The 17,699-nt window shown below is 31.4% G+C and overlaps 1 protein-coding gene across 1 annotated transcript in view; it reads left to right on the forward strand.

Moving 5' to 3' along the window:
* The window catches only part of sh3d19 (SH3 domain containing 19), a 56,523-nt gene that overhangs the window by 37,795 nt on the left and 1,029 nt on the right, over positions 1 to 17,699 (forward strand). Inside the window, exons 7-18 of the mRNA XM_072916347.1 lie at positions 2,681 to 2,787; positions 2,850 to 2,890; positions 2,950 to 3,112; positions 3,195 to 3,263; positions 8,206 to 8,349; positions 8,417 to 8,462; positions 10,551 to 10,681; positions 11,254 to 11,294; positions 12,934 to 13,145; positions 13,408 to 13,451; positions 13,523 to 13,703; positions 13,810 to 13,904. Coding sequence (XP_072772448.1) covers positions 2,681 to 2,787; positions 2,850 to 2,890; positions 2,950 to 3,112; positions 3,195 to 3,263; positions 8,206 to 8,349; positions 8,417 to 8,462; positions 10,551 to 10,681; positions 11,254 to 11,294; positions 12,934 to 13,145; positions 13,408 to 13,451; positions 13,523 to 13,703; positions 13,810 to 13,904 — 1,274 coding nt within the window. The remainder of the gene's footprint in view (positions 1 to 2,680; positions 2,788 to 2,849; positions 2,891 to 2,949; positions 3,113 to 3,194; positions 3,264 to 8,205; positions 8,350 to 8,416; positions 8,463 to 10,550; positions 10,682 to 11,253; positions 11,295 to 12,933; positions 13,146 to 13,407; positions 13,452 to 13,522; positions 13,704 to 13,809; positions 13,905 to 17,699) is intronic.

Consider the following 17,699-nt stretch of genomic DNA (forward strand, 5'->3'; position numbering starts at 1 on the left):
GAACTTGGACCACTTTAACACATTGTATAGAAGAACTTGGACCACTTTAACACATTGTATAGAGGAACTTGGACCACTTTAACACATTGTATAGAAGAACTTGGGCCACTATAACACATTGTATAGAATAACTTAGACCACTTTAACACATTGTATAGAAGAACTTGAACCACTTTAACACATTGTATAGAAGAACTTAGACCACTTTAACACATTGTATAGAAGAACTTGGACCACTTTAACACATTGTATAGAAGAACTTGAACCACTTTAACACATTGTATAGAAGAACTTGGACCACTTTAACACATTGTATAGAAGAACTTGAACCACTTTAACACATTGTATAGAAGAACTTAGACCACTTTAACACATTGTATAGAAGAACTTGGACCACTTTAACACATTGTATAGAAGAACTTGGACCACTTTAACACATTGTATAGAGGAACTTGGACCACTATAACACATTGTATAGAGGAACTTGGACCACTTTAACACATTGTATAGAAGAACTTGGACCACTTTAACACATTGTATAGAAGAACTTAGACCACTTTAACACATTGTATAGAAGAACTTGGACCACTTTAACACATTGTATAGAAGAACTTGGACCACTTTAACACATTGTATAGAAGAACTTGGACCACTTTAACATGATGTATAGAAGAACTTGGACCACTATAACACATTGTATAGAAGAACTTGGACCACTTTAACACATTGTATAGAGGAACTTGGACCTCTTTAACACATAGTGTAGAGGAACTTGGACCACTATAGCACATTGCACAGAGGAACTTGGACCACTTTAACACATAGTGTAGTGAAACTTGGACCACTATAACACATTGTATAGAGGAACTTGGACCACTATAACACATTGTATAGAAGAACTTGGACCACTTTAACACATTGTATAGAGGAACTTGGACCACTATAACACATTGTATAGAGGAACTTGGACCACTTTAACACATTGTATAGAGGAACTTGGACCACTAACACATTGTATAGAGGAACTTGGACCACTATAGCACATTGTATAGAGGAACTTGAACCACTTTAACACATAGTGTAGAGGAACTTGGACCACTATAGCACATTGTATAGAGGAACTTGGACCACTTTAACACATTGTATAGAGGAACTTGGACCACTTTAACACATTGTGTAGTGGAACTTGGACCACTATAACACATTGTATAGAGGAACTACTCCACTGACTGTAGTAGACTGTAGTACTGACTGTGGTACTGACTCTAGTGCTGTACTGACTGTAATAGTCTGTAGTAAATTATAGTACTGACTGTAGTACTGTACTGACTGTAGTAGACTAGTAAACTGTAGGACCGACTGTAGTACTGTACTGACTGTAGTACTGTGCTGACTGTAGTAGACTAGTAAACTGTAGGACTGACTGTAGTACTGTACTGACTGTAGTAAACTGTAGTACTGACTGTAGTAAACTGTGGTACTGACTGTAGTAGACTAGTAAACTGTAGGATTGACTGTAGTAGACTAGTAAACTGTAGGACTGACTGTAGTACTGTACTGACTGTAGTAAACTGTAGTACTGACTGTAGTAAACTGTGGTACTGTACTGACTGTAGTAGACTAGTAAACTGTAGGACTGACTGTAGTAGACTAGTAAACTGTAGGACTGACTGTAGTACTGCACTGACTGTAGTAAACTGTAGTACTGACTGTAGTAAACTGTGGTACTGTACTGACTGTAGTAGACTAGTAAACTATAGGACTGACTGTAGTAGACTAGTAAACTGTAGGACTGACTGTAGTACTGTAGTAAACTGTGGTACTGTACTGACTGTAGTAGACTGTAGTACTGACTGTGAAATTAACTGTACTACTAACTGTAGTACTACTGTGTGTTGTACTGACTGTGGTACTACTGACTGTGGTAGACTGGTAGTGACTGTTGAAGACTGTAGTATTACTACTGTATGTCTGTAGTAGACTGTAGTTCTAACTGTAGTAGACTGTAGTACTAACTTTAGTAGACTGTGTAGTACTGACTGTAGTAGACTGTGGTACTAACTGTACTAGACTGTAGTACTGACTATAGTATTATTACTAACAGTAGTAGACTGTAGTACTGTCTGTAGTATTACTACTGACTGTAGTCGACTGTAATACTGACTGTTGTACTGATTATAGTACTGACTGTAGTATTACTACTGACTGTAGTAGACTGTAATAACGACTGTTGTACTGATTATAGTGCTGACTGTAGTTCTAACTGTAGTACTTACTGTAGTACTGACTGTCGTATTACTACTGACTGTAGTAGGCTTTAGTACTGACTGTAGTATTACTACTGACTGTAGTAGACTGTAATACTGACTGTTGTACTGACTGTAGTTTTAACTGTAGTTCTTACTGTAGTACTGACTGTAGTATTACTACTGACTGTAGTAGACTGTAATACTGACTGTAGTATTACTACTGACTGTAGTAGACTGCAGTAGACTGTAGTACTGATGATAGTACTGACTATAGTTGTAAGTGCAGTAGACTGTTGTACTGATGATAGTACTGACTGTAGTTGTAAGTGCAGTAGACTGTTGTACTGATTATAGTACTGACTGTAGTTGTAAGTGCAGTAGACTGTAGTACTGAGTGTAGTATTACCACTGATTGTAGTATTTGTTGTCAGAGAGCCTGCAGGGTAACGCTCCTCCACTTCCTGCCCAGAAGCCCGTAGGCTCCATACCTTCTCCAGGTGTCCCTAAACAGAAGTCCTTACCCAGCATACCTGTGCAGGTGAGTCAACATGGCCGACTGCTGTTGCTAGGTTACCAGCCTGGTGTGCGCTTCCTCCGCAGGCACCTTTCACCGACAAGTACGCCGCGTCGCCGCCAACTCGGTAAGTAAACACGCTGACCTCCTGATGCGTTCCCACAAAAAACGAAAACCGCGTTCCAGGGCGCAAAGTCTACGAAGACCCCCTCCGCCGCGCCCACCTCCGGCCAAACCCGGACCAGGACGACCCCCGCCGCCTAAGACCCAAACGCAAAAACCCTCCAGGCGAATACCCGTGCTGCCCCCGAGACCCACCCCGGGCCAGCGTCTCTACAACAAGTACACGGTGAGGGTTTGGTTCCCGTCGCGCACACCTGTGCTGTGCTTCACCTGTGCTGTGCTTCACCTTTTCTGTGTTCCTGCGACAGCTTCAACTGCCTCATGGGATCGCCGCCTCAGATTTCAGCGGCGACGCCACAGGAGAACTGTCATTCCAGGTGGGAAAAACTGAATGTAGAACCAAGGAAAACCAGGCGCAGGAACATTGATCCACACAATTGCTAGGATTCCTGTTCCTGGTCATGACTCTTGTTGCTAGGCAGATTTTACAGGGCTTGATGTGAACTGCCCAGAACACTATAGAAAATGGAATTGGGAGACCGGGCTTTCTGCTCTCCCTGACCACCTGAGGGCACCACAGACTGTGGATGCTTTTAAAAAAAGGCTTAAAAACTAGGAATGTCCGATAATGGCTTTTTGCCGATTTCCGATATTGCCCAACTCTTTAATTACCGATACCGATATCAACCGATACCGATATATACAGTCGTGGAATTAACACATTATTATGCCTAATTTGGACAACCAGGTATGGTGAAGACAAGGTCATTTTTAATAAAATAAAATAAATAAAATAAGATAAATAAATTAAAAAAATTCTTGAATAAAAAAGAAAGTAAAACAATATAAAAACAGTTACATAGAAACTAGTAATGAATGAAAATAAGTAAAATTAAGTGTTAAAGGTTAAATAAAATAGGATAAATAAATTAAAAAAAAATCTTGAATAAAAAAGAAAGTAAAACAATATAAAAACAGTTACATAGAAACTAGTAATGAATGAAAATGAGTAAAATGAAGTGTTAAAGGTTAAATAAAATAAGATAAATAAATAAAAAATTCTTGAATAAAAAAGAAAGTAAAACAATATAAAAACAGTTACATAGAAACTAGTAATGAATGAAAATAAGTAAAATTAAGTGTTAAAGGTTAAATAAAATAGGATAAATAAATTTAAAAAAATTATTGAATAAAAAAGAAAGTAAAACAATATAAAAACAGTTACATAGAAACTAGTAATGAATGAAAATGAGTCAAATGAAGTGTTAAAGGTTAAATAAAATAAGATAAATAAGTAAAAAATTCTTGAATAAAAAAGAAAGTAAAACAATATAAAAACAGTTACATAGAAACTAGTAATGAATGAAAATGAGTAAAATTAAGTGTTAAAGGTTAAATAAAATAGGATAAATAAAAAATTATTGAATAAAAAAGAAAGTAAAACAATATAAAAACAGTTACATAGAAACTAGTAATGAATGAAAATGAGTAAAATTAAGTGTTAAAGATTAAATAAAATAAGATAAATAAATAAATAAAGAATTATTGAATAAAAAAGAAAGTAAAACAATATAAAAACAGTTACATAGAAACTAGTAATGAATGAAAATGAGTAAAATTAAGTGTTAAAGGTTAAATAAAATAAGATAAATAAATTTAAAAAAAATTCTTGAATAAAAAAGAAAGTAAAACAATATAAAAACAGTTACATAGAAACTAGTAATGAATGAAAATGAGTAAAATGAAGTGTTAAAGGTTAAATAAAATAAGATAAATAAATAAATAAAAAATTCTTGAATAAAAAAGAAAGTAAAACAATATAAAAACAGTTACATAGAAACTAGTAATGAATGAAAATGAGTAAAATGAAGTGTTAAAGGTTAAATAAAATAAGATAAATAAATAAATAAAAAATTATTGAATAAAAAAGAAAGTAAAACAATATAAAAACAGTTACATAGAAACTAGTAATGAATGAAAATGAGTAAAATGAAGTGTTAAAGGTTAAATAAAATAGGATAAGTAAAAAATTATTGAATAAAAAAGAAAGTAAAACAATATAAAAACAGTTACATAGAAACTAGTAATGAATGAAAATGAGTCAAATGAAGTGTTAAAGGTTAAATAAAATAAGATAAATAAATAAATAAAAAATTATTGAATAAAAAAGAAAGTAAAACAATATAAAAACAGTTACATAGAAACTAGTAATGAATGAAAATGAGTAAAATTAAGTGTTAAAGGTTAAATAAAATAAGATAAATAAATAAATAAAAAATTCTTGAATAAAAAAGAAAGTAAAACAATATAAAAACAGTTACATAGAAACTAGTAATGAATGAAAATGAGTAAAATTAAGTGTTAAAGGTTAAATAAAATAGGATAAATAAAAAAATATTGAATAAAAAAGAAAGTAAAACAATATAAAAACAGTTACATAGAAACTAGTAATGAATGAAAATGAGTCAAATGAAGTGTTAAAGGTTAAATAAAATAAGATAAATAAATAAATAAAAAATTATTGAATAAAAAAGAAAGTAAAACAATATAAAAACAGTTACATAGAAACTAGTAATGAATGAAAATGAGTAAAATGAAGTGTTAAAGGTTAAATAAAATAAGATAAATAAATAAATAAAAAATTCTTGAATAAAAAAAGTAAAACAATATAAAAACAGTTACATAGAAACTAGTAATGAATGAAAATGAGTAAAATGAAGTGTTAAAGGTTAAATAAAATAAGATAAATAAATAAATAAAAAATTCTTGAATAAAAAAGAAAGTAAAACAATATAAAAACAGTTACATAGAAACTAGTAATGAATGAAAATGAGTAAAATTAAGTGTTAAAGGTTAAATAAAATAGGATAAATAAAAAATTATTGAATAAAAAAGAAAGTAAAACAATATAAAAACAGTTACATAGAAACTAGTAATGAATGAAAATGAGTAAAAATTAAGTGTTAAAGGTTAAATAAAATAGGATAAATAAATTTAAAAAAAATTCTTGAATAAAAAAGAAAGTAAAACAATATAAAAACAGTTACATAGAAACTAGTAATGAATGAAAATGAGTCAAATGAAGTGTTAAAGGTTAGTACTATTAGTGGAGCAGCAGCACGCACAATCATGTGTGCTTACGGACTGTATCCCTTGCAGACTGTATTGATATATATTGATATATAATGTAGGAACCACAATATTAATAACAGAAAGAAACAACCCTTTTGTGTGAATGAGTGTGAATGGGGGAGGGAGGTTTTTTGGGTTGGTGCATTAAGTGTAGCTTGTGTTTTTTATGTTGATTTAATTTTTTTTTAAAAGATACCGATAATAAAAAAAACGATACTGATAATTTCCGATTTTACATTTTAAAGCATTTATCGGCGATAATATCGGCAGGCCGATATTATCGAACATCTCTATTAAAAACCCTTCTTTTTAAAAAAGCCTTTTTTTTTAGATACATGCATACTAGTTTTAGCTATTTGGCTGTTTTTATTTTATTTTATTTTTTATTATCTTATTATTATTATTATTATTTTTATTTTTTATTTTTTGTATTTTATTTTTAATACACTGTAGCAATTTGAGGTTCTTTACTCAATGTAAAGTGCTTTTTACAAATAAAATCTATTATTATTATTATTATTATTAATTGCACCAGTGAGTAATGAGGGAGTATATGAGGGAGGGAGGTTTTTTGGGTTGGTGCACTAAGTGTAGCTTGTGTTTTTTATGTTGATTTAATTTTAAAAAAAAGATACCGATAATAAAAAAAACGATACTGATAATTTCCGATATTACATTTTAAAGCATTTATCGGCCGATAATATCGGCAGGCCGATATTATCGGACATCTCTATTAAAAACCCTTCTTTTTAAAAAAGCCTTTTTTTTTTTTAGATATATGCATACTAGTTTTAGCTATTTGGCTGTTTTTATTTTATTTTATTTTTATTTTTTATTATCTTATTATTATTATTATTATTATTTTTATTTTTCATTTTTTGTATTTTATTTTTAATACACTGTAGCAATTTGAGGTTGTTTACTCAATGTAAAGTGCTTTTTACAAATAAAATCTATTATTATTATTATTATTAATTGCACCAGTGAGTAATGAGGGAGTAAATGAGGGAGGGAGGTTTTTTGGGTTGGTGCACTAAGTGTAGCTTGTGTTTTTTATGTTGATTTAATTTAAAAAAAAAGATACCGATAATAAAAAAAAACGATACTGATAATTTCCGATATTACATTTTGAAGCATTTATCGGCCGACATCGGCAGGCCGATATTATTGGACATCTCTATTAAAAACCCTTCTTCTTAAAAAAAACTTTGTTTTTAGATATATGCATAGTAGTTTTAGCTATTTGGCTGTTTTTATTTTATTTTATTTTTATTTTTTATTGTCTTTTTATTATTATTATTATTTTTATTTTTTTTGTATTTTATTTTTAATACACTGTAGCACTTTGAGGTTGTTTACTCAATGTAAAGTGCTTTTTACAAATAAAATCTATTATTATTATTATTATTAATTGCACCAGTTTTGTACTGTGAGCCAACTCAGATCTCGTCAAATAGAGGATCTTTGACTAGCATTTTTCTGGTTGGTCTTTAAAAGCATGTAGAGGATCTTTGATTACCTTTTCACACAGTAGGTTCTTAAAATTGCCAAAACACTCCTGTCCTATAGGGGAGTGATTCTTAAACTAGTGGTACGCCAAATAATCACTTAATTAAATATGCAAACACAGTGTTACTGTTCAAACTGTGATTAAATATACCGTTCTCGTTAAATAAAACCTCTGCCTTGTTTTTGATTAATACTTAGTCTTACTACGCTACTGTATTTGAATGTTGGTCATTCTGGTGGTACTTGGAGAGCCAAGGTTTTTTTTGAGGTGGTACTTGGTGGGGAAAAAGGTTTGAAAACCACTGAAATACAGGATCTTTGACTAGCATGTTTTAAATTCGGTCTTTAAAAGCAACATGTCATATAGAGGATCTTTGACGAGCCTCTTCGCAGTAAGTAGGTTCTTAAAAACGGCATCATTTAGAGGATTTTTCGACTAGCATTTTTGTGTTCAGTAGAGCGCTCCTGTCATATACAGGATCTTTGAGTAGCTTTTTTTGCAGTCCTGAGTTTTGCACTCTTGTCACATGCACACCCCACTTGGGGAATTTCCTCAATAACTGCAGTTTTTATGATGGTCTTCTGTATTTAGTGTCAAATGTATGTCTGAAGGTAAAAGAGCGCCACCTGCAGGATGCGGTGGGGTACTGCACAATGACATTTTGCTTGTTGCCGCAGAAAAACCAAGTTGTTCTCCTGCTGGAGGAGGTCAACCAGGACACGTTCCAGTGCCAAGTGGGACACGCCAGAGGTCTTGTCCACAAGTCTCGCCTGCAAGTCATCACGCCTCTGCACGCCGACTTCCACGTGACGCCGTCGCAGGTGACCGATGCAAAACTCCACTTTGACCTTTCATGCATTTTTGAACGAGTGAAGTTGTTGTTTGCAGGCTTCAAATGTGCTGACGGTTCAAGCTCTGCATGACTTCACGCCAGGTCAGCATCTTTTCTTCATCTTTTAGAACGCCTAAGCTCGCAGCATGCCAGCAAATTAACTAAATGTACTGTTATCACATAAATACCTTAAAATATATTAATAGTAATAAATAATACTATTATTTAAAAATGTATCAAAAGAAAAATTTAATACATTTTGAAAAAATGTATACAATATTATTTAAAATATATTAATATTAATAAATACAAAATTAAATTTTATTAAAAAAGAATAAATAAAAAACAAACATTTATTAAAAAAAAGAATAAATACATTTTGAAACGTTTTATAGATTATGTATTATATGCTAATAAAAATATATTATTTAGTATTGAATATAAATAACATAAATAGTAACATTTATAAAAAATATTTAGAATAACATTTATAAAAATATTTTAAAAATGAAATACATTTTGAAATGTTTATACAATATAATACGTTAGTAAAAATAAATCATAAACATTAAAAAAAATTAAATGCATATTGAAAGATTTTATAGTATGTTATTTACAATATAATACAAAAAAATAGTATTATTTAGTAATGAATATAATTAATATTAATAACATAGATAGTATATAAAGAACAAATAGTAACATTTATAAAAAGTATTCATAACATTTATACAAAAACATTTGTAAAAATATTGAAAAAATGAAATACATTTTGAAATGTTTTATACAATATAATTTATAGTATATTAGTAATAATAAATCATAAACGTTTCAAAAATTCAATACATTTCGAAATAATAAATCATAAACATTAACAAAATTAAATGCATATTGAACGATTTTATAGAATATTTTTTACAATATAATACAAAAAATGGTATTATTTAGTAATGATTATAGTTAATATTAATAACATAGATAGTATATAAAGAACAAATAGTAACATTTATTTAAAAAAAAGTATTTATAACATTTATACAAAAACATTTGTAAAAATATTGAAAAAATGAAACACATTTTGAAATGTTTTATACAATATCATTTATAATATATTAGTAAAAATACATCCTAAACATTTAAAAAATTAAATACATTTTGAAATATTTTATAGAATATTATTTACAATATACAAAAAAAAATTATATTATTTAGTAATGAATACAATTAATATTAATAACATAGATAGTATATAAAGAACAAATAGTAACATTTATAAAAAGTATAACATTTATACAAAAACATATGTAAAAATATTGAAAAAATGAAATACATTTTGAAATGTTTTATACAATATAATTTATAGTATATTAGTAATAATAAATCATAAACATTTCAAAAATTCAATAAATTTTGAAATAATAAATCATAAACATTAACAAAAGTAAATGCATATTGAAAGAGTTTATAGAATATCATTTACAATATAATACAAGAAAATGTTATTATTTAGTAATGAATATAATTAATATTAATAACATAGATAATATATAAAGAACAAATAGTAACATTTATTTAAAAAAAGTATTTGTAACATTTATACAAAAACATTTATAACAATATTGAAAAAATTAAATACATTTTGAAATGTTTTATACAATATCATTTATAATATATTAGTAAAAATACACCCTAAACATTTAAAAAATTAAATACATTTTGAAATATTTTATAGAATATTATTTACAATTTATTATTAACGATAAAACTTATTTGGAAATATACATAAATGATATTGATAACAAATATTCATACAAATTATCTATAACATTCATAAAAGTATTTTAAAATTTTTATAATTTTTTTAATATTTTCTAACATAATTACAAAATAATATTTAATAAAACTATTATTTTGAAATATATATCAATAGAATACAAATTATATACATTTTGTAATATTTTGCAGAATATTGTTTACAATACAAGAATTACAACAAAATATAATTAAAAACCCCCGCCTACCGCCCGAATGCAGCTGAGATTCGGGCGACCCCGAAAGGGACCAGTGGTAGAAAATGGATGGATATTATTAAAACAATAATAAACAAACTATTTTACTTCTATATAAGTACCTAGAAAAGTATTGTATAAATGTCATATATTGCTGTTGAAATGTATTTCTTTTCCTCAGAGGGTGAAGGAGAGCTGGCTCTGCAGGCAGGAGACATCATCAGCAGGGTGGAGAAGGTGGACAGTGAATGGTACAGAGGTTGCCTGCACAACTCCACTGGATTCTTCCCTGTCAGCTTCGTACAAGTACTGGTGAGATGTACTTTCACCTCAGTTTTTACACTATAAGCATCATTCTGCACTATAAACATCATTCTGCACTATAAACATCATTCTGCACTATAAGCATCATTCTGCACTATAAACATCATTCTGCACTATAAACATCATTCTGCACTATAAACATCATTCTGCACTATAAACATCATTCTGCACTATAAACATCATTCTGCACTACAAGTATCATTCTGCACTATAAACATCATTCTGCACTATAAACATCATTCTGCACTATAAACATCATTCTGCACTATAAACATTCTGCACTATAAACATCATTCTGCACTATAAACCTCATTCTACATTCTAAACATCATTCTGCACTATAAACATCATTCTGCACTATAAGCATCATTCTGCACTATAAACATCATTCTGCACTATAAACATCATTCTGCACTATAAACCTCATTCTGCACTATAAACATCATTCTGCACTATAAACCTCATTCTGCACTATAAACATCATTCTGCACTATAAACATCATTCTGCACTATAAACATCACGTTTGATGTTTGATCACATCATCTTTTTCTCCAATCAGTCGGAGGCCTCGTCTGAAAGGAAACCAGAAGTAAAAGTCAGGTGGGTTCTTGCATCTCTGCCACAAACAGACTACCTTTAATAATAATAACAATAATAATAGTAATAATAATAATAATTATTATAATAATAATAGTAATAATAATAATTATAATGATAATAATAATAAAGATAACAATAGCAATAATAATAATAATAATAATAATAATTATTATTATTATTATAGTAACATTAACAATAGCAATATTTATAATAATTGTAATATTAACAATAATAATAATAATTATGATAATAATAGTAATAATAATAACAATGTTTATAATAATAATTGTTATAATAATAATAATAATATACATAATCATAAAGCCAGGTAGGTTCCTTGCATCTCAGCCATAAGCAGGCTATCTATAATAATAGTAATTATTATTATTATTATTATTATAGTAACATTAACAATAGCAATATTTATAATAATTATAATAATAATTATGATAATAATAGTAATAATAACAATAACATTTATAATAATAATTGTTATAATAATAATGATAATAATATACATAATCATAAAGCCAGGTAGGTTCCTTGCATCTCAGCCATAAGAAGGCTATCTATAATAATAGTAATTATTATATTATTATTATTATTATATTAATAGTAACAATAATAACAGCAATAATAATAATAATAATTATTATTATTATTATAATATTAATAGTAACAATAATAACAGCAATAATAATAATAATTATTATAATAATAGTAATGATAATAACTAACAATTATAATAATAATAAAAAAACATAATAATAATCAGTCAGGTAGGTTCCTTGCATCTCCGCCACAATAACAATAATAATTATTATAATAATAGTAATAATAATAACAACAAAAATAATAATTATTATAATAATAGTAATGATAATAACAATAATCATTATAATACAGATAATAATAATAATAGCTATAGCAATAATTATAAACATAACAATAATCAAAGTCAGGTAGGTTCCTTGCCTCTCAGCCATAAGCAGGCTATCTATAATAATAGTAATTATTATTATTATTATTATATTAATAGTAACAATAATAACAATCATTATTATTATAATATTAATAGTAACAATAATAACAGCAATAATAATAATTATTATTATTATTATAATAATAGTAATGATAATAACAATAATAATTATAATAATAATAAAAAAACATAATAATCAGTCAGGTAGGTTCCTTGCATCTGCGCCACAATAATTATAATTATTATTATTATAATAATAGTAATAATAACAACAAAAATAATAATCATTATAATAATAATACAGATAATAATAATAGCTGTAGCAATAATTATAAACATAACAATAATCATAAAGTCAGGTAGGTTCCTTGCCTCTCAGCCACAAACGGACTACCTTTAATAATAATAACAATAATAGTAATCATTATTTTTATAATTATAATACTAACAATAGTAATAATAATAATAACAACAATCATTATTATTATTTTAATAATAGTAATAATAATAACAATAATTATTATTATTATTATTACAATATAATAACAATACTAATTATAAATATAATAACAATAGCAGCAATAACAATAATAATTATCACTAGTATTGTTGTATTCTAAAAATAATAATCATAACCGTAATAATGTCCTTTTTAAGTGGTCCAAGATGCGTGGCCAGGTTTGACTTTGAGGGCGGGAGCAGCGAGGAGTTGACCTTCTCCGAGGGCGACGTGATCCAGCTGAAGGAGTACTTGGACCAGGAGTGGGCCAGAGGACAGATGGGCGTCCAGACTGGAATATTCCCTCTCAACTTTGTCCAAGTCCTGGAACATCTCCCACAGCAGCAGACTACAAGGATAGCACTTCCTGGTGAGACTTTTAGCAACAATCACTTGCCTCCTCAACAAATCTGTGACTGCCTGCCCTCAGTCTCTTCTTGGATAACATGTGTTTTCTAACACATGGCTAGAAACTGCCACAAAAAGAAAACACTTGCTAATGTTAGCTGTTGCCTTAGCGGTGGACACTACTGTATGATTTTCTTGTGCCCTCAGTGTCCTCTTGGATAAAATGTTGCATTTATGTCGTGCAACGGCACTTTTAATAAGGTGAGTGTGTCATTTACCCACAGGCATGGCGGTTCCTCCCCGAGCAGAAGCGGTCCAACCGGCTCAGGTAGCCAACTTTTACTTTTGACGCTGTCGGAGAAAGCGGAGGGATGATGGTGTTTCTGTCTCGTCCCTCAGTCCTCGGCGGAGTGGGCGGTGGCGTCGTACGCCTTCCAGGGCACGTCGCCGGAGGAGCTGTCCTTCCTGGCGGGCGAGCGCGTCCTGGTCACCAAGCACATCAGCCAGGAGTGGAGCAGCGGGCGACACAATGGCAGAGAAGGCATCTTTCCTACAGCGTTTGTGGAGAGAAGACAGACGGGTATGACGCTCCATTAAGGAACCCTGTTTTCCTACTTTTTTACCTGGACAGTGAAGTCAGCACCACCATGCTTTGCTGGGGTCTAATGGTGGGTGGGTTGATGCAGGGTTCCTGGGTGAGCAGTCTGAAGGTGAAGGTGGCGTGCAAGGCAAGGCCATTTATGACTTCACCACGGACTGTGATGAGGAGCTGTCCATGCAGGTTAGTATCATGATATCATCTCCGTATCACCATACAAGTTTTGTATCGGTCCATATCCAGAATTGTGTACAAAATAAATCATCTGTTTATTTATTAGACCAGTTTTCATCCCACCGGAACCGTTCCGAGTCTAAAAACGTTTGGTTCCCCAAAAATTACCCAGAATTCCCAGTTATCTGGGACATGAATGGGCCCCAGAATTCTTGCTTTTCCAAAGCCGTTTTCACTTCGTCCTGGAAATGTTTCACAGTCAACATTTTCAAAAATATTCCTCGTAGTTGGGACAACCAATGCTCCTATTTTTTTTTTTTTTTTTTTACATACAAATTCCCGGTTTTCCCGAAATTCCAGGAATTTATCTGTTACATTTTTCAACCGATTGCAAAAATTCTAGCCATTCATACCATCTAGGACAATTGTGCTAGTGTCAATATTTTCAAAGATTCACGGTTTTCCCGAAATTCCTAAATTTCCAGGAAATTCCCATTCAAATGGATGGACAAAGTCCAGGGCCGGCCCGTGGCATAGGCCGTATAGGCAAATGCTAAGGGCGCCGTCCATCAGGGGGCGCCACGCCAGTGCCACAAATGTTGGAGAGAAAAAAAGAAAAAGTTGGTACTATTATTTCTAAATACAAAAAATAATCCCACATTAATTAAAATGCAAAGTAAAGCCTATTTAATAGAAATATTATTTGTTACAACATTAAGCCCCCTCCCCCCCCGCACGGTGCGCCCCCTCCCTTCCCGTATCATGACTCTTTTTGGACGTCACCACATCAAAAAATCAACACAAGATGTCAAAACGGCCAAAACTGTCAGGTGCCCAGGGAAGAAAAAAGAGAAAAGAAGAGGAGGAGAAACGAGAAAAGACAGAGGTAGCAGGTAGGTAACGTTAGCCTACATGAAATTATTTGTCTGTTACAGAATGTGATAGTAACCTGGCTTTTTAGCATTAAGCTAATGTCACATGATTCGGCAATTGCTAATCAATAAATAGCTAGTTCTGTTTTAACGTCGGGTTAATATTGTGGAGGGGGCTAAATTGTTATGGAAAATAATAATGTAACGTTAGGTAATTACAGTACTCCCACCTTACATTCCTCAGGGACATTTGTATTAGATCTTTTAAGCAGGTGTTTTTTGTTTACATTGTTATTGCCTTCTGGTTAGCTAATGTTTGCCCTGCAGGTAATAGTCACTTTTCCACCCCTTTATATATTAGGTATAGTTGTAAGTAAAAAAAAAAAAAGGTCAAAGACAAAGCTATTCGGTTTCTTGTGAGTATATACACTTCACTGCCGATGTGGGGGGGCACCACCTAAAATCTTGCCTAGGGCGCCAGATTGGTTAGGGCCGGGCCTGACAGTCATAGTTCTACAATGACCCCAATTCTCAAAATCTTGCGCCATTTTTAAACTCTATTGTGACATTTCAACCATCCACACTACTCTTCTGATATACTGTATCTACCACAAAACATGTTTTCCCTTTCCCAAAATTCCCATTGACAATGAATGACAATCGTCTGCATATCCCACATTTCTCATCCGATTTGAACCGTTCCACCATCCACTCACCTTGGACAGTCAACCTATCATTTTCAGAGTTCAAAAAAATTCCAGGAATTCTCGGTTTTCCAAAGCCCTGTTTTCACCTCATCCTGGAAAGTTTTCACAGTCCACATTTTTCATCCATTCCACCTTCAAAAATATTCTTTGTAGTTGGGACAACCAATGCTCCTACTTTTTGATTTTTTTTACATACAAATTCCCGGTTTTCCCGAAAAACCCATTCTCAATTTGATCCGTTACTACATTTTTCAACCGATTACAAAAATTCTAACACCAACCCATTCATACCATCTAGGACAATTGTGCTAGTATCAATATTTTCAAAGCTTCATGGTTTTCCCAAAATTCCTAAATTTCCAGGAAATTCTCATTCAAATGGATGGACGAAGTCATAGTTCTACAATGCCCCAAATTCTTGTGCCATTTTTAAACTCTGTTGTGACATTTCAACCATCCACACTACTCTTCTGATATACTGTATCTACCGCAAAACATGTTTTCCCTTTCCCAAAATTCCCATTTTTTCTGGAATTTTCTTCCCATTGACAATGAATGACAATCGACTGCATATCCCACATTTCTCATCCGATTTGAACCGTTTCACCATCCACTCACCTTGGACAGTCAACCTATCATTTTCAGAGTTCAAAAAAATTCCAGGAATTCTCGGTTTTCCAAAGCCCTGTTTTCACCTCATCCTGGAAAGTTTTCACAGTCCACATTTTTCATCGGTTTTTGACCATTCCACCTTCAAAATATTCTTTGTAGTTGGGACAACCAATGCCCCTACTTTTTGATTTTTTTACATACAAATTCCCGGTTTTCCCGAAATTTTCGAAAAACCCATTCTCAATTTGATCCGTTACTACATTTTTCAACCGATTACAAAAATTCTAACACCAACCCATTCATACCATCTAGGACAATTGTGCTAGTATCAATATTTTCAAAGCTTCATGGTTTTCCCAAAATTCCTAAATTTCCAGGAAATTCTCATTCAAATGGATGGACGAAGTCATAGTTCTACAATGCCCCAAATTCTTGTGACATTTTTAAACTCTGTTGTGACATTTCAACCACCCACTCACACTACTCTTCTGATAAACTGTATCTACCACAAAACATGTTTTCCCTTTCCCAAAATTCCCATTTTCTTCTGGAATTTTCTTCCCATTGACAATGAATGACAATCGTCTGCATAGCCCACATTTCTCATCCGATTTGAACCGTTCCACCATCCACTCACCTTGGACAGTCAACCTATCATTTTCAGAGTTCAAATTCCCAGAATTCTCGGTTTTCCAAAGCCCTGTTTTCACCTCATCCTGGAAAGTTTTCACAGTCCACATTTTTCATCGGTTTTTGACCATTCCACCTTCAAAATATTCTTTGTAGTTGGGACAACCAATGCTCCTACTTTTTGATTTGTTTTACATACCGGTACAAATTCCCGAAATTCCAGGAATTTTCGAAAAACCCATTCTCAATTTGATCCGTTACTACATTTTTCAACCGATTACAAAAATTCTAACACCAACCCATTCATACCATCTAGGACAATTGTGCTAGGATCAATATTTTCAAAGCTTCATGGTTTTCCCAAAATTCCTAAATTTCCAGGAAATTCTCATTCAAATGGATGGACGAAGTCATAGTTCTACAATGCCCCAAATTCTTGTCATTTTTAAACTCTGTTGTGACATTTCAACCATCCACTCACACTACTCTTCTGATAAACTGTATCTACCGCAAAACATGTTTTCCCTTTCCCAAAATTCCCATTTTTTCTGGAATTTTCTTCCCATTGACAATTGTCTGCATATCCCACATTTCTCATCCGATTTGAACCGTTCCACCATCCACTCACCTTGGACAGTCAAACTATCATTTTCAGAGTTCAAATTCCCAGAATTCTCGGTTTTCCAAAGCCCTGTTTTCACCTCATCCTGGAAAGTTTTCACAGTCCACATTTTATCGGTTTTAAACTGTTCCACCTTCAAAATATATATATTTTTTTTACATACAAATTCCCGGTTTTCCCAAAATTCCGAAATACTTTCTCAATTCAATCCGTTACATTTTTCAACCGATTCAAAGATCATCGTGCTAGTATCAATATTTTTAAAGATTCACGGTTTTCCCAAAATTCCCATTCAAATGAATATCCATAGTTCTACAATGCCCCAAATTCTCAAAATGTTGCGCCATTTTTTTACCTGATT

The sequence above is a fragment of the Nerophis lumbriciformis genome, linkage group LG27, assembly GCF_033978685.3.
Source record: "Nerophis lumbriciformis linkage group LG27, RoL_Nlum_v2.1, whole genome shotgun sequence".
NCBI classification, from domain to species: Eukaryota; Metazoa; Chordata; class Actinopteri; order Syngnathiformes; family Syngnathidae; genus Nerophis; species Nerophis lumbriciformis.